The 22,926-nt window shown below is 42.3% G+C and overlaps 1 protein-coding gene and 1 long non-coding RNA gene across 5 annotated transcripts in view; one reads left to right on the top strand and one right to left on the bottom strand.

Moving 5' to 3' along the window:
* The window catches only part of LOC118232218, a 10,214-nt gene extending 5,173 nt beyond the window's left edge, over positions 1–5,041 (bottom strand). The window contains exon 1 of the long non-coding RNA XR_004766229.1: positions 4,339–5,041. This is a non-coding gene — a long non-coding RNA (uncharacterized LOC118232218). The remainder of the gene's footprint in view (positions 1–4,338) is intronic.
* pcgf1 (polycomb group ring finger 1) lies at positions 3,584–22,926 on the top strand. 4 transcript variants are annotated; one of them, XM_035426985.1, is made up of 9 exons: positions 3,584–3,716; positions 6,245–6,350; positions 6,881–7,033; positions 8,995–9,066; positions 9,234–9,339; positions 15,533–15,581; positions 19,595–19,678; positions 21,611–21,691; positions 22,719–22,926. In XM_035426985.1, exons 1-9 carry the CDS (start codon positions 3,630–3,632, stop codon positions 22,767–22,769), a joined length of 789 nt encoding a protein of 262 aa, XP_035282876.1. In that variant the 5' UTR covers positions 3,584–3,629; the 3' UTR covers positions 22,770–22,926. The 4 variants fall into 4 exon arrangements, with proteins under 4 accessions (XP_035282876.1, XP_035282875.1, XP_035282877.1 ...); XM_035426984.1 differs by having other exon boundaries at positions 19,592–19,678; XM_035426986.1 differs by lacking the exon at positions 3,584–3,716 and adding an exon at positions 3,822–3,884 and having other exon boundaries at positions 19,592–19,678.

Raw genomic sequence — 22,926 nt, 5'->3', positions numbered from 1 at the left:
AATGTTGTATAATGTGTGTGCATTTGACCCCGACTGTCCATTTCTGCAAATCTGTGGCCAGTTTCAGGGCAAAATACATGTTTTTCAATTATATTTGTATTATTGCTAGATTAGTGATTGTACTTATTCTAAAAGCACATAGAAAGGATCTATATATTTTTACATACATACAATGTATAGTGATAAATGACACTATTATTGTTATAGTTTGTGAATTGAGGCTGTCACCTTGTTGTGGTAAGGACCCTTGCGTATCTCTATGACCCTATGAGCTACACCAGTGGAAGGAAACTCCTGGCAAGTTTTTATCGTACTGGACAGATCTAAGATGAAAGGACAGACTAAGCACAGCCCAATCAATTGAGTTATTGTAGAGAACACTACTGCTCACATGTGTGTATTTGTGCCTACATGTGATGATAAAAGACAAGTTGTAGTTGGTGAAAGACATGAGCTGCCTCATTTTACACTTCCTTGGGAAACCTTTGTAAGTCTTGATAACTAGGGTTGCAGAGAACTACACTGAACAAAATATAAACGCAACACTTTCAATTTTGCTGACATTTTTAATGCGTTTAAATAATACCACAAAGATTTGTTCTATGTGCACAAAGATCTTATTTCTCTCAAATTTTGCCCACAATTTTTTTTATATCACTGTTAGCTAGCATTTCTCCTTTGTCAAGATAATCCATCTCCTGCACAGGTGTGGCATATCAAGATGCTGATTAAAAGCCATGATCATTACACAGGTGTTCCTTATGATGGGGTCAATAAAAGGCCACCCTAAAATGTTGAGTTTTTTGTTGTTCAACGCCATGTTACAGATGCCTCATGAGTTAAGAGATCATGCAATTGGCATGCTGACTGCAGGAATGTCCTGTAAAGCTGTTGCCAGAGTAATGGGCATTCATTTCTCCACAAGCCACGTCATTTCAGAAATGGATGTCTGTCTCAGGGAAACTCGACTGCGTGCTCAACGTCCTCACCGGGGTCTTGATTTGCCTGCATTTTGGCGTCACAATCGACGTGGTGGGCAAGAGCTCACCTTCGATGGCCACTGGCATGTTGGATAGCGGTGGTGCTCTTCATTGATGAATCACAGTTTCAACTGAACAGTGCAAATGGCAGACAGCGTGTATGGCGTCAGGTTGGTGAGCAGTTTACTGATGTCAACGTTGTGAACAGAGTGACCCGTGGTGGTGGGGTGTTGTTATGGGCAGGCATATCCTATGGGCAGAGAACTCAAGTGCATTTTATCCATGGCAATTTGAATGCACAGAGATATTGTGATGAGATCCTGAGGTCCATTGCTGTGCCATTCATCCACCGCCATCACCTCATGTTTCAGCATGACAGTACACGGCCCCATGTTGCAAGGATCTGTACACAATTCCTCAAGCTGAAAATGTCCCAGTTCTTGCATGGCCTGCATACTCACCAGGCATGTCACCCATTGAGCATGTTTTGGATGCTCTAGACCGGCACATACAACAGCGTTTTCCAGTTCCCACCAATATCCAACAACTTTGTACAGCTATTGAAGAGGAGTGGGACAATATTCCACAGGCTACAATCAACAATTTGATCAATTCAATGCGAAGGAGATGTGTTGCGTTGCATGAGGCAAGTGGTGGTCAAACAAGATACTGATCGGTATTCTGTTCATTTCATGGTATCTTCTTTTTTGCTGAATCTGTGACTAGCAAATGCAGATCTGTATCCCCAATCACATGAAATCAATAGATAAGTGCTTAATGAATCTATTTCAGTTGACTGATTTACGTTTATTACCTTTGAACTCAATAAAATCTTTGAAATTGATAATTGTTGCATTCATATTTTTGTTCAGTGTATTTGGCTAATTATTATTTATTTTTTATCATCAGTTGTTATAGTATTACATTTAGTAAATATTGTGCTTCAAGAATGGGGCACCTGTATGCAAAAATGTCAGCCACTGTCTTTAGAAGTGCCTGTGGCTCTGCCTCATTTCATACAACCACTGTTTGTATATGCAAATTACTACTACCGCTGATTCCCCCTCCCTCTCCTTCACCTGACAGTTGAGCACAAGTAGACCTGAGGGCGCAGAAAGGATAAACCAAGTGATTTGATGTTAGTGTGTGTGATCAGCAACCATTATGAATAGGTTTTCTGTACAGAAGTTCTCCAAATGGACACCCTTTGACTGAAATACAGGGCTAAGCCAAAAAGAGGGAATGTGGTTTGTGTGGTTCCACAGGGAAACACCCTTGATAGACTTCACTTCTGGAAGTATAAGATAGTTGGGGAAAAAAAGAGGTTAACAATATTCTAATTTGGTTTGGTGCTATTTTGGAGAGGTTTTGGGGACACTTGGGGCCAGCTTCAGTAGAACACGTCAAATCTTACTGTTTTAGTAAATCAACTTCAAACTTTTTTCTCGGTGCTGCAGACATCTTTCTTGGAAAAAGAAATCTGGTTTCAGCCAGTATTAGAAGTAGCCTAGCTGTAATTATTACAGAATAAAGAAAACAAAACGATTTTTGGATTTTTTTTGTCCTGTAGGCTATGTTTACTGAGTGAGGCTCCTGTAAAATCAGATGAAAGGCATGTTCAGTTGGATTCATATTAGATGACTGACTTAGGGATGTCAAGAATTTCCCAGTTAGCTATCTGGGAGCTTTCACACTATTCACACCCACCATAGAGGATTCCATAAAGAACTAAAATGAGTTACCCTGGGGAGACAAGAACCCTGTTTTTCTGAGAGTGTACCAAAGGTGGTTCATCAGAAAATCATCACTTTTGCTCATTTTGAGTAAATTGTGTGAGTGATGCAGCTATTGGTGGCTTGAGATACTATGAGGCTCAAACCCATTGGCAAGAAGCCTCTCCTATAGGAAATAGACAGACAGACAGACAGATCACCCAAAATCAGTGCCTGACCACACTAATACTCTTGTGGCTGAAAGGACGCAAATCCCTGCAGTCATCCGAAATCTAGAGGAAAGCCTCCCCAGAAGAGTGGAGGCTGTTAAAGAAGCAAAGGGGGAACCAAATCCATATTAATGCCCCTGGTTTTGGAATCAGATGTTCCACAAGCACATATTTACATATAATTCTTATATGATTCTAATATAATTTTGAATATAACATATCTCATTACCTTTGATGTTCATTTGGTATTATTTTTTATCAAGGGTGACCATTACATATAATGAGGGGCTCCTTGTCAATTCTGTTCATGCTGTAGGCCTGATGGTGGCAGTTCTATACCATGCACTGTCCCTGCAATGAACATTCGTCTAGAGGTCTAACCTTTAAAACTGTAATGAAACACACGCACAAATACACACACACTCACACACAAATTGGGGACGCATTAATATCCTCCAATGATGTGAACACGGCTGCACGCTGGGGGAAAAAAACATCTTAATGTGAAAAATGTGCTTCTTGCAGTAACTCTTCAAAAATGGCAAAAATGTATTCAGCTAAAATTCGAAAGGCAAATAGCAATCAAGCATTCTAGCGGGCCTGCCACCTTCGCGAACCGAGGTGAGCACTTCTCATCTCGAGCAGATTGCTATGAGTTGTTATGACAACACCACACTCATCCGGAAGTGAGCCCAAAAGTGCCAAAGATGGCGGCGCAGGGACCGATGGCGATAGCTATGCGGCTGAGAAACCAACTGCAGTCCGTCTATAAGCTCGACCCGTTGAGAAATGAGGTATGTCCTGGACACTTTCTTTATTCCTACGCTCCGCTACAGTCAGTCGGGTGGTCTAGAGTCTTACGTTCCTGGTATAAATAGAAGGCAAAAGGCGGCAGCGCATGCATGTCTGTTCGTGTCGGATGAGCTATGGACCGCGGAGTTGTACCCCGTAACTGCGCAGGCGTGAGTGGTAGAGTTTCACTGCCGACTCTTCTCCCTCGATGGACTGCGAGAACTGCGCAGTGAGGTCTTGGTCAAAATTTTCAGATAGGATTTAGCTACTATTTAATCAATGGAAGTTGAAACGTAGTAGCACATTATTTAATAAAAATCATTTCGCAGATATCACAGTTTTAACTACGCGAAAATGTGGTACCTAACGTTGATACCTAAACTACCGAACGCTGGCAGTGCAAAGCAAGTGCACTAGTCCTTGCGAACCCCTTAGCTAGCTAGCAAGCTAGCGTTAATTAAACAAAAAAGGTGGCTGAGCGCACGCAACAATCATGAACATGGTCACATTTATTAGTTTGTCATCGTGGATGTATCAGCGTCAATATTTTACAAACATGACATTGTTTACAAGCGAGAATTTCGTGGAAATGTAGTCTACCCGAAACACAAAAGCGAGTCTAACCTTCGCACAGTCAGCGCTGTCCTTCCTTTTTTCTGTCTTGGTTGACAGCGCAGTCGGTCACGCTGTAGCATTGCTTGCGATAACGTTACAGTCGTCCGGCCAATCTCATTCTCGTCTATTTCCGCGAGTACAGCTCTAAATCGGTTTATCTTATCAGTTACGACAACGGACGCTAACTTAGATAATAAAATACTTTATACGATGGCCGTGTTCTTTGCGATAGAGACACAAGCTAATGTTGCTAACAAAAACGTGTGCGCTTCCCGTCGACAACCCCAGCGCACAATATTGGACGTGATGCGCGAAGTTAGTTGTGGCTTTTTCGAAGGGCCTTTACCCGGCTATGTAACGGGATAACAGTGTTAACGTTACATAGGTCAGTTGATCCTAGCCAGAAAAACATCAGTTTTATAACTTCTGGATAGGTCTGGTTTTATAGGCAGTAGTTGTATTGTAAACTAACGTTGCTCTGAGGCGCGCCTTATAGATTCACTCCGGAATAGCCTGGAATGTGTCCGTTGGTTTTAAATAGGTCAGTCTGGACCGTGGCGGCTGGTGGGTTGTAAACTTGGGAGGCTGGGGTTCCGTTCTTGACCGTGCCTGGCAGCCACCTGCAGGTCTGGGGAATTTCAGAAGGCGATATGACACGAGACCGTTTTCATTCACATGATACAAAATAACGAGAAGTCGCGTATTTCGCAAATAAATGTGTTGCAATTTCAGGTTTATCACAAATCTGCCTCCCCTAGCAACTGGCTGCCCAGTTGTGCATGCGCAAAATAACGAGCTACTTAAATTTTAACCGATTTATTTATTTACTTTTTACTTTGAAGGTAAAACTAACTTATGCTTCAAGAAAGCGTAAGCGTGAGCAGCGTTACTCGATATTGTTTACTGAGAATGTTTCGAGTACTTTGTCAGTTGCCGATTGTACACGTTACAGGGTGACGGAGAATACAGAAATGCACCATGCGCGGAGAAATACGTATTTCTCAGTATACCGGTCAGACCTTTTGTAAGCATATGCTTCACATTTGACTCCACCACCAAGTAAAACTGTAAACACTGTTTCTTCCCTTTCTTCGTCGTCGCCGTCGTCCTGCCTCCAGGGCTGAAATGATTTATTTTCTCATATGTCAATATCGCATGAACCAAAACCAACACTCCTTAGTCTGTAACTTATGTTCATTGAGCATAGTACCCAAAGGGCCAGTTGATGGTTATTGGTATCTGGAAGTGTGGTTTTTGTTTAGTCACTGATTTGGTCTGAGCCAAAGACCTTCACTTGCATTCAAATAAGTTAATGCAAATTGACAGTCAGGAAAAGTGAATACGTGATTTTGAAAGGGCTAGTAGTTAATTGATTGATTGTTTTAAATATGCCACTGAATGCTTTATGCATTTCCAGCTTTGGTGTTTCGTCTGTAAGTCGTTGTAACTGCTGTGTAAGTCGCTCTGGATAAGAGCGTCTGCTAAATGCCTGTAATGTCTAGGTAAATGTGAACACATTACAATATATTTGCATTCCAAATCAAGCACTAAATTATTTCCACATACAGTGAACTAAAAAAAAAAAAAAAAAAATGTAATTTGGATTTGTCCAATGTAGCAACTTGTGGCTATCTGAAGGTCATGAAATAATGAAGAATGATACATTTGTTATGTAACTTAATGTTGTTTGAATGGCATGTATGTGGTTCTGGTGATGCAATACTTAAGCATGTAAAGTACAGAATCATGTTCCACACCTTTTGTAACTGGTTTTACCATCACACACGTGCCGATGTATTGTTCTTTGATCCAAGGTTGACGAGTTATTTTACATTTTACCCATACATGTGATGTTATCAGCAGTGTGCTAATCGTCAGATTCACTTTTTGAAATATTTTTGTCGTTTTCATTCAGGAAGAAGTCAAATTGAAAATCAAAGACCTGAACGAGCACATTGTTTGCTATCTGTGTGCAGGGTATTTCATCGATGCCACAACCATCACAGAGTGCTTGCATACATGTAAGTGTGGAATCAGCGTTTTGTACTTATCCAAGCAGCGATATGTGTGGAAATCGGTCCCGGCTGATGCTGTCCTGTTATATTGGTGGGGAAATAATGAGCCTAAATCAGTGGTGTCAAACTCGTTGCCATGGAGGGCCGTGTGTATGCAGGTTTTCATTCCAACCAATTAATGCTGCCTTAATTGAGTCCAATTACTCATTCAGCCATATGCGTTTAACTGCATTGAAGCACAGAATATAAGAAAATTTTTATTTAGACAATGCGGGTCACCATAGACGTCGGGTCACCATTGTGCACAAACCTGCATCCCTAATTCAGCAAATAATTTAACTAATTATATAATCAAGATCTGAGGCTGGAATGAAAACCTGCATACACACGGCCCTCCATGGCAACGAGTTTGACACCACTGGCCTAGATGAACCGAATGGGCTGTTGCCTTTATTAAATCGTGTTATGTTCTAAAGTCTTCTAATATACCCAGATATTGCCAGTGACATGATTCCTGTTTTTCTCTCCCACTGCAGTCTGCAAGAGCTGTATTGTGAAATACCTCCAGACGAGCAAATATTGCCCAATGTGCAACATCAAAATCCATGAAACACAACCCCTGTTAAATTTGAAGCTGGACAGAGTTATGCAGGACATTGTCTATAAACTGGTCCCAGGATTGCAGGAGAGTAAGTACAGCCTCCCACACTGTTTTATTTATTTAATTTTTGAACTCATTGGTCCAGGCAGCACCAGCCTCAATACCCAGCAGTCCAGAGATAGAAGTCTAGGGTGACTGTATAGGTAGGCAACTCGACTTGACTTAGCAGGTTTCATTCACAGTTGGGGTGCTGCCATTTCACCCTTGAGGTACTGAACCTAAATTGTTTCAGTAAATATCTAGCTGTATCAATGGATGTCTGGGTTTTTCCGGTATAGAGAATTCTGAGGCAGGTGTGATTGAATTTTGTGATGTCATTATACAAGCGTTGCACTCAGTGGATATCTATCATTTGAAACTGCAGTGGCGGCATTACACCTATGTGGTGCTGTATCATAGTCAGCACAATGCACCATGAAAGGCGCTACGGAAGAAGAAAGCAACGCTACAGTACTGTATGCATGGAGTGCATGACCAGACGTCAGTCTGACTTTTCTGCGTTCGGACAGGTAGCCTAAAACTTGTTTTCTTTTGCACCCAAGCACGTCCAACATGTTGGAAAAAGTCTTCAGCTTAATGTTTTCAGTTTTGTAGGTACGGTCTGTAAATAAACAATTTTTTTTTTGTTTTTTGAAAGTGTTTGCAAAGAGGAACAGGAGAAAAGGCAGTACTGTCATCATCTGATCGTTACTGACCATTAAAAAGTGAAATTCACATTACTAAGAAGATGTCATAAATTTGATCTCCTGATCGTGATTAAATCAGGTGATCAAAGGAATCACCACCTGTGCCTCATTTTGAGCCAGGAAAAATTCTGAACATAACACTTAAGCTGTGTAAGTTACTCCGGATAAGACCATCTACTAAATGTAAATGTAATGTAATATAACGTCTGGGGTCCAATCCGAATGAGAAAAAAGTGTGCAAGAGATTGATTTCCTGCAATCTGATATATCAGCGTGGCGTTAGCAGGTCAGACATCTCTTGCCAGCCTCACCCCTGAGCTGTAGCCCCAATTGTGCCTGTGTTGGTCTCCCTGTTAATAGCATTGATTGGTGATTAAATATGGAGATTTCAGATATTTTTTCATATGCAATTTCAGAGGTTCATTGTAGTGTTCAGTACATCCCATGTTTTAAGGTACTGCGAGACACCTTTTTTTACTTGGCTCACTTTCCTGTTGATGAAATACAATGAAATGTAAAGATTAAGGTTGTACAGGTTGTTTTAGCCAATTGAATTTGACTGCTAAATAAAAAAAATACAATCTTGTTTCATGATTTTGAGTTGGCCATTGTCATTGTTTTAAAAAAATCATATTTTGCATATTAAGCACCTAATAGCAGTTATTTTCTTCCTTCTTGACAAGCGAGAATGTGTACTAGTTAGCTGAGTGGTTGACTATCTGGCTAGTTGTCTAACATAAGCTGGCCAAGTACGTAAGGTTATCTAGCTAACAGTAGACTAAATCACTGGCATGTAGCTAGCGATGGAAGTTATGTTTGCTAGTGAGCTAGCTTGTGTTTCAGACACAAGCATTGCTATTTAGCTTGCTAGTTTTTGTATGCTTGGTAAATATTGAATCTTTGGGTTGGCAGCCAGACACAGGTTGGATGAGTGAATCATGTCTGAATTGCTGCCTCCAAGAGCTGTACCTGCACAAGATTATGATTAGTCACAGCTGCCTAATGGACTATTGGTTAAGCACAACCCTTAGAAGTTGCATCACAAGTTGCACTTATCTTGCATCAGACTGTTAATCTGGTCAGGCTTAGCCAGTTAAGTATAGGGTTATGTCAGCACAAACTGATCCTGATTCAGCTGCTATTTTCACTTACTGGTTCTGTATAGGCTTTGGTGAGGAGAAGCTAATCTTGAATCAACTGCTGGTGACACAAGCACTTTCCATTGGATGCTGTCTTTTCTGATGTACAGCTCATTAATATAGGCACTCTCAACCTTATTTTAATGCTTTCCTTCTTGAACCAGGTGAGGACAAGAGAATTAAGGAATTCTACCAGTCGCGTGGCCTAGAACGAATCATCCAACCCTCTGGGGATGGTATGTAGATTTAACCTTTCTGAGACAAGCAGTGCATTCAAATAACATAAAAAGGATGGGCTTTGTGACCGCTTTGAGCCATTTACGATGTGATTGTGATGGATGATGGGGGTTAACGCGGTGTGTGTGCATGCGCGTGTACGATTGTGTGCGTGTGTGTTTCTCAGACGCAGTACCAGACGCTGCAGGCCTGCCGTACACCAGCTTTGATCACTCGAAAGCCCACTTCTACAGATATGATGAGCAGATCTCGCTCTGTCTGGAGAGACAAAGGTAACTCCTCTTCTAGAGTCTTTCTCTGCACTCTTGAGGTGAACTGTAAACATTTTCTTGTGTTAAGCTTTTCTCTGAATTTCTGTGCAAAGTTCTTAAACTCTTATTTATTTATTTATTTTGTGGTTTAATAAACTTTACTCGCAATTATTATAAATTATTATACTCGCAACTTCCAATGTTGATTCGGGAGATCACAGACAAGGGATGTGCGGGGCTCGACCTTGAGTATTGTTTCTACTTAGTCAGTGTTCTACTTGCCCAAGGTCCATTTCCACTGGCCCAGCTGCCAAAATAAATATAACCACTTTTTAAAGGGGATATAGGCTAGTAAAAAGTGTCAAAAAGCCAGTCTACAGCATTGGTTAAAAAAAATGTAAAGAATTGAAAATGCCTTCCTTTATTATATATGAAAATCTGCCACCGCCAAATTATGCACAAGCTTTTTGTCAAGCCCTGATGTGATTGTCATTTTGCCGCCACTTCTTCGACAAGCCAAACTCGCACATATATATCTGATTTAATGTGGGACGATGGGGCTCATCCTTGCACTGGAAGAGTGCGAACCACCCCGTAGTTTAATTAACTCTAATCAATTTTTTAATGAATATCTAGAATGGTTTTTTATCTGTGTTTTTGATGAACGTTCATTCTTAATTCTGTAAAAGGGAACACTAATTCAATGTTGCTTTATTTTAGTATTCCTTCATTGTTGAAAGGTTTTGAATTTTATAAATAAAAAAATAAATCATGTACAGTACATGCATGTACACACACACACACACACACCCATACGCACACTGTGTGTTGTGTCCCCACTATAACTGAAGATCCCAGGTGATCCCCCTCCTTGTCAACACTTTAATATGACAAATCTCAATTAGACAATAAATTCAAACGTTGTACACCGGTAGTCAGTGTCCAACTATTAACATTGTTGCTGAGAACATGAATTGACCGGAACACCGAGCTGTACTAGCACAGCTCCACAGTTCTTTTTAACATTTATTAAACAGAAACATCATGCAAATTCCTGGAATAGAAATTGAATTACTACTCAATTCCTTTTTGTGCTCATGAACCACATATAGTGTATTGAGCACAGATCCACCTTTGTTCAGGCAACTTGCTAACTAAAAGCAGTGTGACTTGCATATTAGTTTACATGTTTTAGTAAAATTGTAGCTAGATTGCTTTAATATTTATCTCAAATGCAGGAGTTTACAAAAAAAAAAAAAAAAAAACAGCAACCATGACACCACTGTTGAACACTTCCCTTGTCTTGCTGGTTGGCCACAAAGATCTTTGTTGTTACTGCTGCATATAATGTTTTACCAGCAGATGTAAAAAGGAAATATTCTTTTTGTGTTCAGATACTTCAGTTGATCTTTCATAATTGATAATAAAGTACAGATCACCCGAAACAATTTGATTTCTGCCCATTGCTTTGCCAGTTTTAACAAGCAAACTGCAAACCATTGGCTACGCTTGGTAAATCAAACTAGCTTGGAAACGGTTATATATAAGCTAGTGGCTACATGGATAGCAAACATGGATTAACTTTCAGGAAGTAACAAGCAGGTGGTTGATACTGAGTAGTCTAACTGCCAGCCAATGAAAACAAAAAAAAAGGCTATAGCAGCTGTCCTACTGTGCTATCCTACCGTAAGCCAAGGGGAGTGCTCGGCTTGGAGAATAAGATCACCAAATACATAACGGTAATGTTATTCATTCGGCTTAGCTGTAGCTTGACACAACTTTAGTTTCCTTAGTCGGTCCATGCTCAGAGGAAATGATGGGTTTGGGAATTGCCGGATCTTAAGTTAATGCAGCATGAAACCTACCATGTGGGCAGTCAGGATATGAAAATAGATATCTGCGAAATTAGCAAGTTATAAAGACTTTTTTTTTACCGCATCATCTGCAGAAAGACCATTTAACCTTCAAAAATTGATTTTTGGCAAGACTTGGCACAGTCCATAGGGCAGTCAACTGTCAAGCCATATACGCCCCGCCCCCCATCTCCATCCCCCCATCCCCCCACGGCCCCTTTTCAGCTTTTGTCCCTTCTTAATATGTTAGTCTCTTTGACAGAAGTTTTTTTTTTTTTTTTTTAAGATGCTAAGCTAATCTGGTGTATAGGGTGTAAATTGTTGGTTGTACTGTGGTTGTACTGTAAACTCCTCAGTTTCCAGGCCCTCTGGATGTTTGCAAGTGCCCATCCCCTGCTGTGCAGAACGGGGAATATAGCAAGAACCTGCTTTGTATTTTGCCTCACTCGCTTAGAGCTTCCACTGCTGCCTGTAGACATTAGCATTAAAAGTACCAGTGCTTATCCACTCATGAAAGCGGTTACAGGAATAATCAATGGCCTGGTGTGTGTTTTTTACGCGATTCCACGACAGCGCCTGACAGACTCCACCCCCCTCCAGCCCCAAGCCCCAGCGCCGTCCTCAGTGATTACTTTGTGCAAACAGCCGCTCGCCAATCAATACCTGCAGAGAAAACAGGCCCCCGCTCGGCTATCGACTTTCCCACCGCTGCGAAACAACGCGAGTCCGTCTCTCAGTCCCGCTAGCCCGGGCGATCGCACGCACGCGAGATCGATGATGTTAAAAACACCATCAGCAAAGCCGAAAGCAAACGTGGTGTTTGGAATTGGCCTTTCGCTCGCCACATCAGTAAAAGAACGGCTAGTAAAGCAGTAATCCTGCATAATTTATATCAAACTTGGGTTGAAAGGCAGGATCAAAGTGTTGTTTTAATGGCTTTATCCTATGGGATCAATCTGGACTGCACTATTTTTGGAGTTTCATTTTTTTTGTAATGAGCGTGATTTTGGTCACATGTCCCATCTCTATTCTCAGCTACATCTAAATGGTAAATGGTAAATGGACTGCATTTATATAGCGCTTTTATCCAAAGCGCTTTACAATTGATGCCTCTCATTCGCCAGAGCAGTAAGGGGTTAGGTGTCTTGCTCAAGGACACTTCGACATGCCCAGGGCGGGGTTTTTTTTTTTGAACCAGCAACCCTCCGACTGCCAGACAATCGGTCTTACCTCCTGAGCTATATCGCCCCTCACATCTGATTAGTTAAGCGATTAAGTATGCGATTGGTCAATGTATAGGTGTGGGAATTAGGGGTGCTGGAGGTACTGCAGCACCCCCTGCTGGTTGGTAGCCTACTGTAATAATGCATTGCGATTTTGAGAATAGCTTGTTGGACACTGATTCCTACCATTTTATTTGCACTCAAAAATTTGGAAATGAAATTACATTTGTGAGCCAGACAGTTTGATAGTAGACAGTCCTGAAATTACTTTTAATCATTTATATTTTAACAAATTGTTGCTGACGAAAAGTGCCATTAAGATGAGATGTTGAATCTGCACCCAGATTCAATAAGCGCGTTAGCTGCGCTCAATAAAACACCAATCTGTGCTATGCTATTGGGCTGCTTCAAAGAAGTGTACAAGTTAACTTGTCTTCCTGTCGTTCCGTTGTTTCATTGGAGAGATTTTTTCTGCTCTTTGTCGGCTAAAGACCTGGCTGAAGATTAACTCACCCGGCTGTTTTAAATGTGCATAGACAGTGACATTCAGGACAGACTGTATGCTTAACTCCACATTGTAATTAGCCTATAAGCAACACGCCAGAGCGCAAGGCCGCGTTTGGGGCCTTTAACTGTAGGCAAGAGATTTGGTTATTCACTACATTGCTGCTGTACAGAATCAGTTTAACTGACAGTGTTTTTTTGTGATGCAGAGATTGACTTGGCTACTATGTAATGTGCTGTAAAAATTTTGAGTGGTGAATGCGAACAAAGACAGTAGCTCAGACAGTGTGAATATGTGGCCTATGCGTGTGGTAATCACTTGAGAGGCCACGGATGTGATCGTTGTGTAACCCGGCTGTGGAATTCACGTGTCGCGGTGTGCATACAAACACAATTATTGTGGCAGCTTAATTCAGATCATCCAAATTGATCATCTTACAGTTCATTTTAGTCTTTGCTTTGTAAGCACTAGTAAGATACAGCCAACTGTGAGCATGCATTAAAAGCTATCTTCACTGTTTCTTTATGTCAGGCTAGTTATTCAGTTACACCAGTAGTAACGTGACAGATTTGTGAATCATTGAGCCAGTACAAAGGGTTACAAAGCAGAAGTCTTGAGTTTTTGTGTTGTGAATTCATTTGTAAAGAGAAGATGGTGTGTATTTGTTTTCGTTTAGTGTTGTGCATCACTCTCTTTGTGTTTGTATTCTGCATGCTAGGTTTAGAGCTATGTGCATGGACATTTGTTCATTTTGTATTCTGCGGGAGCGTTATGTATTGCATTTTTGCAAACTTTATGTTGTGGATATCTGTTTTGCATAGTCATGTGATCATGTGTATGAAGGTAAAATGTATTAGGAAACTCTCTAGTTTCAAGCCCCTTCCTGGTGGTTTAAAAAATACAACCAAAGCAGCTAATATTTAAAGGAGTACCATGGTGATTTCCACACTTTCTCGGTTTTATGTGCTATTTGCACAAGAGGCATTGAAGAAACACAATGAGTAAAGTATTAAATATGTCCGTTCTGTATTTTTGGAGAAATATGCGTTTTAAAAAATTTGTCGTCCTATTTTCAACCGGTTGAGAAAGTTGTCAACTTGGTGCGTCACGAACACAGTAACCACTCCCCTTTCCACGCCCCGTAAACCCATGGATAACTTGAGACCCATAGTTTGCGCCGCTCGCTTACAGGCAAGACAATGCAAATATTTGACTAACGTTAGGTTCACTTAAATTAGAGTGCCTTTTAAGGACTATTAGATTATTTCTGGTTATATTCATTTAGCTAGCTAGCTAACGTTAGCTAGCTAGGTAGTTTGCTTTCATAAGGCAATGTTATCGATAACGTTATCTAGCTAGTTTGCTTTTATGAGGACGTTATAGTTGTGCTTTTATCTTAACTTGGCTAGCTAGATAGGAAAAATTATAATTGGATATAAGTGAAGGTCCTCACCTTAGCTATCTATTGATACTTGATATACTACTAAGGTAGCTAGCTTGTGAAAAGTCTCCCAAAAAGAGCGCGTATCATGGGGGTAGCTATGGTAACGGGGCACGGTCTGTCAATCATAGCTAACTGACAGTTCTCATTACCACGCCCAGACAGTTCGGGTGAACTTTTATAGTGGGAAATTTAGGCTTAGAAAAATATGTTTTAAAGTACATTGAAATGACTGAATAATAAAAAAATTATGCACATTTGTTTTTTTGTTGCCTAAAGACAACTGGGAAGTGTCACGTTCAACCACCATGTTACTCCTTTAAATAGTGACGTCACAATTTGGCATTTCCCTAGGCAGCCATGCTTATGCTCAAAATATCTTCCCGCTCCCCTGGGTCAGTGCGCACAAACTTCCTGTTAAGATATGCATCAACCATTTGCCTTTTGTCCTAAGAAATTATACGTGTATTATTTTACTGTCGGTTAACTTTGTCATTTGCAGTCAATACTCCTGCCCCACCTCCGTGAACCGCTCCCCCTGTCAAAGTCTGTTAACTCTCGTAATACAAGAACGATTTTATTTGATTTTTTTCTGGTACAGACAGATGTTAGTCATCTCTCAGCTCACCGACGCGTTCGTTATTCGGTTAAAGGAAAGCGCAACGGCTCGGATTTAAAACTGGGATCGATCGGCTGACACCCCCTAATCCGGGGAGCGATTCCGCCGAGCGCGGAGTGTAACGGTACACCTCGCCCGCTCCGTCTCCGCCCAGCTGGGGGAAATGCCGGCCGAGCCGCGAGCCCCTTCTCAGCACGCGTAACCCAATCGCCACTGTCCAACAGGCGCTTTTAATACACTCCCGTTCTGCGAATGTTTCTACACTGACTGGCTGGGAGGGTGAAAATGTATGTGGTTTTAATGAATGGTACGACGCTGTCGTTCTGTTTCGGCGCTTTTGTTTTTAATCGGGGCGCGGTGCAAGCGGGCGTAAATAATGTGGCGCTGGTGGCTTGTGCGAGCGGCCGCCTGCTGATCGCCGCGCCGGGCTGACCCGTCGTTAATGCCCGCGCAGCTGCTCGCCGGTCGCGCCTGTGCCAGGGAGCCGCTGCGCTGCGCTCTCGTTTGCGCGTGTCCGCGGGCGGCGGCGGCTGCTGTGATGGCGCTGACGCTGTGTCTGTCCTGTCCTTTCAGCGCTTTGTCTTCATCGGCTGGGAAAGATAAGACCAAGCTGACGCTACAGGTAAGGCCTCTCCGTTCAGCCTCTTTTTCACTCTTAGGCTTGGCCCTGTGGATGTAGACCTGGGACTGCGGTCACTGGCTTGGCCCTATGGTCACAGGCTTGGACCTGTGGTCACAGACTTGAGCCTGTGGACATAGACATGGGCCTGTGGGCATAGACTTGAGCTTGTGGACATAGACATGGGCCTGTGGACATAGACTTGGACCTGTGGACATAGACTTGGGCCTGTGGTCATACACGTGACACTGTGGTTACAAGGTTGACCCCTGTGACATAGACTTCAGTTTGTGGTCACAGACTTGGGCCTGTTGTTTCCCTCTTAAACCTGTGGACATAGACTTGAGCTTGTGGTCACAGACTTGGCCCTATGGTCACAGGCTTGGCTCTGTGGTCACAGGGTTTAACCTCAGCCCTGTTAAATGCTGCCAATGACTGGGAGACTGCAGTAGCTTTGCCCTGTCAGTGGTAGGCAAGGCTTGAGTTGGTCAGGATTCCATTAGTTCCTCCCAGCAATACGGCAGTTGCATGTAGACTATCAGACTACCAGTCATTGCCAGTGATGTTGAAAGTGAGAGTGATGATGACTTCTCCTATTACTGGAACCACTGCTGTTTTACTGTGTGGAGACTAACCAGTATATCGGTTCAGCAAAGGCATCAGCTGATAAGGGATACTTTGAAAATGACCTGCAATTGGCATTCATAGTAAGCACACTTGTAGTCAGCAATTTTTAGTATGGTAACACACAAAAATATTTGTCTACAAATGTCTATTTTCTCCAAAGTGCCAACATTTCTCTATTTCCAGTGAAGTCGAGCACTGGAGCCTTGTGTAATCCAAAAACGCAAGAGCTCTAATAAAAACACAAAAGGTTACATACAGTGGGATTTCATAAAGCACGCGAGGCGTTAATGCTGTCCTGTGTGTGACTGCATGCATATTTGTCTCTGTGCTGATGCGGTGCCTTTGAAACTGTGTGTTAAAGTACTGTGCACGAATGCAAACAGGAAGCTGCTCACATAATTTGAATTTACGATGATGTGAAAACGAAAGTACTTCTTCTTTCAGTTGCACTTTTTCACAGGGCTTCTGCGTGTTGGCTTATCTTTGGGTGAATGAATAATGACAAAGACAAAAAAAAACAGTTCTTATTTGTCACATGAGGATAGATTTATCTACTGTTTTGACTTGTTGAGTACTAAAAGAGGGTTAGTTATTTTGTAATGTATGTAAAACAGTAGGTTTGAAAGAGGGTGTGCGTTCTTTTTCACATTGCTGTACTTCACTCAGAAAATCTGTGAGGTGATTCAGAGACAGCAACAGTCTTGTGGAAAACAGCCCATTGAAATGCGTGGTTTATAGAAGTCCCATCAATAATGTAAAACATTGTGAAAGTGCCATTTCCCCTCAGTTCTTAACGCTTTCATGCCCTGTTAAATATTTCAGCACTTTCTGGTAGGGTAGTCGAAGAGGAAAATAATCTCCAAATAATTTATTTTTCTATATTTCAGATACATTCATGCAGTCAGCCTATACTGTCACATCTGTCATAACTGAAATCACCGTGGTGTATTATTAGTGGTAAATCAATATGGATTGAAATTTGCTGTACTTTTCGGTATGTGCATTATGCCAGCAAAAAAGGGCCTTTTAAAGCATATTCAGGGATATACACTTGCCAAAAATATACCCATATAATAATAACAATAATAATAATAATGATAATAACAACATCAACACCATTTATTATTATTTTATTTAATTATTTGTTTTTAATTAATTTCCTCTTAATTAGTTGAGCTGTAATGTATGCGAATGTCAAACAGTGTTAATTCATTCTCAGATGTGTAAAATATGCTTTCAGACATAAACTCATTTGACATTTGCAACTAAATTCAATTTTCTAAGCTTTGGGTCTGATGTTTCCCTTCGCTGGTTCTGAAATCATGGTGTTATCATAATGTCTGCCAGTAGAGGTCACTGTTTATCATTGCATTAGCCATAAAAGCACAGGTCTTTTCTTCATTGTGTTTTGCGCAAGCAATCGCATTCACATTCACACATCAGTTAATGGCTAATCCGATGCGTTACATTACATTACATTACAGGCATTTGGCAGACGCTCTTATCCAGAGCGACGTACAACAAAGTGTATAACCATAACCAGGAACAAGTATGTCGAAAACCCTAGAGAGAAGTACCGGTCCAAGTGCAGGGAACAACCGCATAGTTCAACTTGGACCCTGAAGGTTAAACTGATTAACACTAACACAAACAAGAACAGCAACAACGCAGTCTATGCAAAAATACAAGCAGTAGTTAAGACAGGTGCATTAGACGATGCACATTTTTTTAGTGGCGGTACCATTACAGGTGTCCCTCTCTAATTGGGTGGTAGCTTTAAAACCTACAGGACTATGATTAGAAAATCTAGGACGTATTGTATCACAGCATTATCTGAAGCCTTTAGCAGGGCGAAGTCCGCTTTACTTTTTAACCATGTAATCCCGCTGGCTATTGCCTTTGGGAATTCAGTACCTTGGACATCTGTACTGCCCTAGTGAGGATCTGAACCAGCAACATTCTCTATTCAGGACAAGCTCCTTAGTCAAACCCCTATGGTTCTGCAGCCTGTTGAGAGCTTCCAGTGTACAGTCAATACAATGTATAATGGGAGCCCGTGGTACAGACTTTTAGTTCTGCATGGCTACCTGATAATGGAGACCCTCGGTCTGCAAGGCCCAATCATCTTCCCTCATCTCCTCCGGTCATTAGTTACCACATACCTTGAACACAGGGGACCAATTAAAGCTAATTATCGAACCTAAGCGAGCAATTAAGGGCCGCGGCGTGACGCGCCCCCGCAGATCGACTTAGCGGACGAGCGGGTCGGCGACCCCCCGCTGGCGTCGCGTCCGTCGAGCGTGCCCTTTGCCCTCCCCCGTCATCGGATCAGCCGCGTGTCCCGGTCCGATCCATAAAGGCCTCCGACCGGAAAGTGCCGAACGGATCGTTCCCCGCACACATGCCATTAGTCCCGGCAGTGCGGGACAGCGGCGTCAATCAAAAGCAGAGCGCCGGCGAACGGGGAACGGTGGCCTCACAGGTCAGCCCAGGAGCAAGGGAACACAGTGACTCCTTGCCGCCCGTTTTCTTCCAGCCAGATTCTGCTTGCTGAAATTGAGGAATATTTAGGATGAACGATCTCAGTTTGGTAGTCAGGGGGATCTCAACCCTGGTCCCAGAGAGCTCATTTGTGTTTTGGCTCTTTGTCCAACTTTAATTGCAATTCCTGAACTATAAAGAGCTGGTAATTGCTTGTAATTAGACAGTTTTAATGTCTATTGAGGGATGATTTATCTTCTGATCTGGAGACCCAATTACTGAAGCTAAACCGTTAGTGGAAAATTATTAAGAGGTCACAAACTGCCTCACCTGCATTATGTAAATCTGTTTCAGCACAAAATGATGGAACCCAGATCAACCTATGAGAATAGATTGGCTTGAACGAAACCAAGCAAGCATGCAAAGGGGTTCCCCTGGACCAGTGTTTGGAACCCAAACTATACATTTAAAACATTTGTTGGTCTTATTCTAACCTTCTTTAACGCCTCAAATTGAACCCGGTGTTCCACAAACTGTAGCCTATTCCATGATCCACCTGTAGAGACCAGCCAATCTAGGCAAACTTTGTATCTGAGAATGAGCAGCAGGGTAGCTGCCTTAGGTGTGGTTTGGAAAGTAAAGGCTAAACAGCTTTGATTTATTTTACCCTGTAGAAGTGCCGAAGTGTTGTGTCTTGTCCTTAGGGAACTGAGTTTGAAATTTCAGAAATGTACTTCTTAGCCCCGAAACTTTGGTTTGGAAACGCACGCTCCTTGTACAACCAGCCCGTGTACACTGTGGCCCGTGCACATTGGCTTGACGCCACTGTGACGTTGCGGTAACTTTTCCGAGGGCTGTCCCCCCACCCCCCCCCCCCACCCCCCTCCCTCTCTCTCCCTCTGCAGCAGAAGTTTGTTCGGTGCTCGGCGAGGGCGGAGGTGCGGCACCTGAGGCGAGTTCTGTGTCACCGGCTGAGCGTGGAGAAGAACCAGGTGAGTGCAGCGCACACAGGAAAAGCTTCCACGCACGACAAGACTTACACTCAGAAACTCTGAAGCAACTGAGGAAAAATAGCTAATTAAGAAATTTTAGCAGACGTATAGGTGCAGCTTCAAGCTAATAACGTTCTAAGTTTTTCGGTCGCCAGTGCTATTTACAAATAAAACGACATGGGTATGGCAGACTATGTAGGCCTGAGGGCAGTTCCTGTGTCTAGCTTTTTTCACAGTGGCAATATATCTGAATACTCTACCACTCTTCGCCTTAATGGTGAAAATTCTCCCAAATACCTCAGTCCTCTTAGGCTTTGAGGTGAAACGCACCCAAAACCTGGAGCTTGCATCGACTGTTAAATGCTAGGTCTAGAATATGAACCTTGCTTATGAGTGCCAGCGCTGACCGGCCGGCAGCCCCCGCAGGTCAACGCACGATTGGTGCTCACGTCACCCGGAGAAGGGAGGGATTCGTTCGTCCAGGATCAACTAACCAATCAATCGAATTTTGTTTACATAGGTCACGTTACTAAGGATATGTCACAGTGCACAGTTTACCATAGCCTAATGGACAATAGCGTGTCGTTGCGCACCAGCTCCCCCCCCCCCCCCCCCCCCCCCCCCCCCACTGGTCCGCCCGTTGACCTGCGGTGAAGCGCGTGAGCCTAGCTGCTGCGTGATACGAAGCGGCGGCTGACATCACGTGTTCCGGAACAGAGCGCGTGATTCCCTGAGCTCTGAAATACGGATAGCGGAGGTTCCAGCAGGAAGCGCTGATTAAGCTTGTCACGGAGTAGCTATTTTCACACTGTGGCTACCTCCATCTGAAACACCACTTAAACAGACATCACCAGTAGTGTGCACTATTTTTTTATTACGAAATACCGGTATTGATGGTGTGGATAGTATTACACCGGTGTAGGCTCGCACGCTGTATGCCACTGGTTAAACCGATTAGAGCTTTAAACGGGCCTAATACTTTCAGCCCAAGCCTGACCTAGAGCCTGCAGCATTTAAGCACAACCCGGTTTGAACCCCGCTGCAGTGAACGCATCCGTTCAAACCGTGCTTTGAGGTATCATCAGTAGTCCTTTTTGGAAAAAAAAACGCAACTGACGTCTGGGTGGGATTAGCGGATGGTGCACAGCTGCAGGCTTGCGCAGTGTACTGTGGTAATGATGGGCTGCAAAGAACCCAAAAACCGAACAGAGCCAGATATAAAATTATGAATTATTAATACAGAATTATGGCCCGACTCGAACTCTCGGGTTCTGGATGAGTTTTATCGGTCCTGGGCGACGAGCCTAGCGTAGATTAATAGAATTGGTCATTCACCATTAAAAATGTTCATTGTACACGGCCAGGGTAGAACCAGAATGCACATGTATTCTTTTGAACATAATCTTGAGGATCACTCTTTTCCCTGGCTTCTGAATTTCAGTGGCAGTTAGCAGTAATGACCACTATTGCATTTGAATAGCAGAATTAGACAGTAGGGATGTAAATTGTAATCTTCTGACAAAGGGATTTTCTCAGCCAAATGGATATGCTTTTTACATCTCTGCATTCATCAGCTTCTCAGTCGACGATGAAAACTGTCAATCATTTATTTCAATGATTCGGGACATTGGTCTCAACCGTCCTTAACCTCTACTGCTATGACTCAGTTATAGGAGATGCTCTTACTGTCTGGTGAAAATATCTGTTTTGACCCCAGAACCCATTTAAATAATGTATAATCATGTAAAATCAGATTTTATGCACTACAGATTCCTGCATAGCTGCCTGTAACCCAATGAGAGTTTAGCGTTTTATGAGGGTTAAATATGACTGCGTTTGACAGTGCACCGCGAGCACTAAAGAGGTGCAGCTAATAGGGCTTAGTGGCTGTTTGCCTTGCCTTCAGTGTATGGCCTTTTTGTTCCACTGCAGGTCCAGATGTTCTTCAACAACGAGTCCCTGCCCGATCATATGACCATGAAACAACTGTGGCTCTCCCACTGGTTTGGCAAGGTACCGCACTCGCACCCCCGAGCCAGAAATTCACGGCGCATTCCTGCTTAATGTGCAGGGTGGGATAAGGCGGACGTTCGGAGGCTAATTTAAGCAGATATTTCCTCTCTGTTTCACGCATAGCATTACGGGCTCTGTTAAACAAACGTTTCCAGGCTCTTCCTACCGTTTATTTTTTTCGAGCGAACACTCGAGAGTCCCGTGCTGGTTTTATTGAGAGGACACACACCACCGACCTGCTCGTGTTTTTTCTTCGCGTGTTCATTAATCTCCATAGCATAATAACAAGCGCGTACACACCTCGGAATTTACATTAAGTGAACATATTTATCACCACTGTTCATATCACTACGTGTTTGCCGAATACACAAATAGAACTTAATTCACTGAATTAAAGAGGGAGAGTACATTTTTCACAAAGGGACAAATGATAGACCCTAATAGAATAATATCACAAATATAGTTGTTGAGAATAGTTGATTTGGTAGCGTGGGCGGTAGAACAGAGTGGTACCAAAACCGAACAGAAAGAAAATAAAGCTGTCAACAGTGTTCCCTCTGGACTGGGGTGCCGTCAACGTCTTTAAGACTCTTCATTCGCGGAAATGCGCAATCACGCAGTATATCCCAAGTTCATTGCACTTTCATCTTGACGTTAAACATTGAAACCAAGCAACTATGCTTATCTTTTCAGTTTTTTTGTGCTTTTCATTCATTTTCAAAACACTCTGCTTGCCAAAGCTCATGATGTTTGTAAGTACTGTAGAAAACAATCTTAATTAATTGCGTTAAGTTAATGGGAGTGTGCGTTTATATGGCAGGTGCATGTTAAATTCAAAATCAGATAAATTGCAATAGCCATTGGATCCATACAGTAATGCATACTGCTGAAATACATTTAAAATGATTGCATTCCAGCTTGAAAAATTGTATCATAAACGTACGTGCATTTTTCCGTTAGAATTTTTGTGCATCCTATGAAGTATGCCAGTTGATTTTTTTCTTTTTTTTTCTAAATTTCTTTTTAGGCACAGCCTTTGGTCCTTCACTACACAATCAAAGACAAGCGGACAAGATAGGACCTGTACCCTTTTTTTAAAGGGTCTTTTCTGCTGTATATATTTTGTATTTTATATATTCTATTTTAATGATATTTCTGTACATATAAATATACTTATTTAGTTTATTCCTTGTTCTACTTTAAAGAAAAATAATAAATTTTGTGATAAGTGACAA

This window comes from Anguilla anguilla, chromosome 7 (assembly GCF_013347855.1).
Source record: "Anguilla anguilla isolate fAngAng1 chromosome 7, fAngAng1.pri, whole genome shotgun sequence".
Taxonomy (NCBI): Eukaryota; Metazoa; Chordata; class Actinopteri; order Anguilliformes; family Anguillidae; genus Anguilla; species Anguilla anguilla.
This window is presented reverse-complemented; position numbering and strand designations above follow the sequence as displayed.

What these genes read in the sequence shown, in the direction of transcription:
- pcgf1 (XM_035426984.1), top strand. Translation starts at nt 3,630, where the DNA reads ATGGCGGCGCAGGGACCGATGGCGATAGCTATGCGGCTGAGAAACCAA. An exon ending in TCGACCCGTTGAGAAATGAG is followed by an intron (nt 3,717 to 6,244) that starts GTATGTCCTGGA and finishes GTTTTCATTCAG; the next exon opens with GAAGAAGTCAAATTGAAAAT. An exon ending in CACAGAGTGCTTGCATACAT is followed by an intron (nt 6,351 to 6,880) that starts GTAAGTGTGGAA and finishes CTCCCACTGCAG; the next exon opens with TCTGCAAGAGCTGTATTGTG.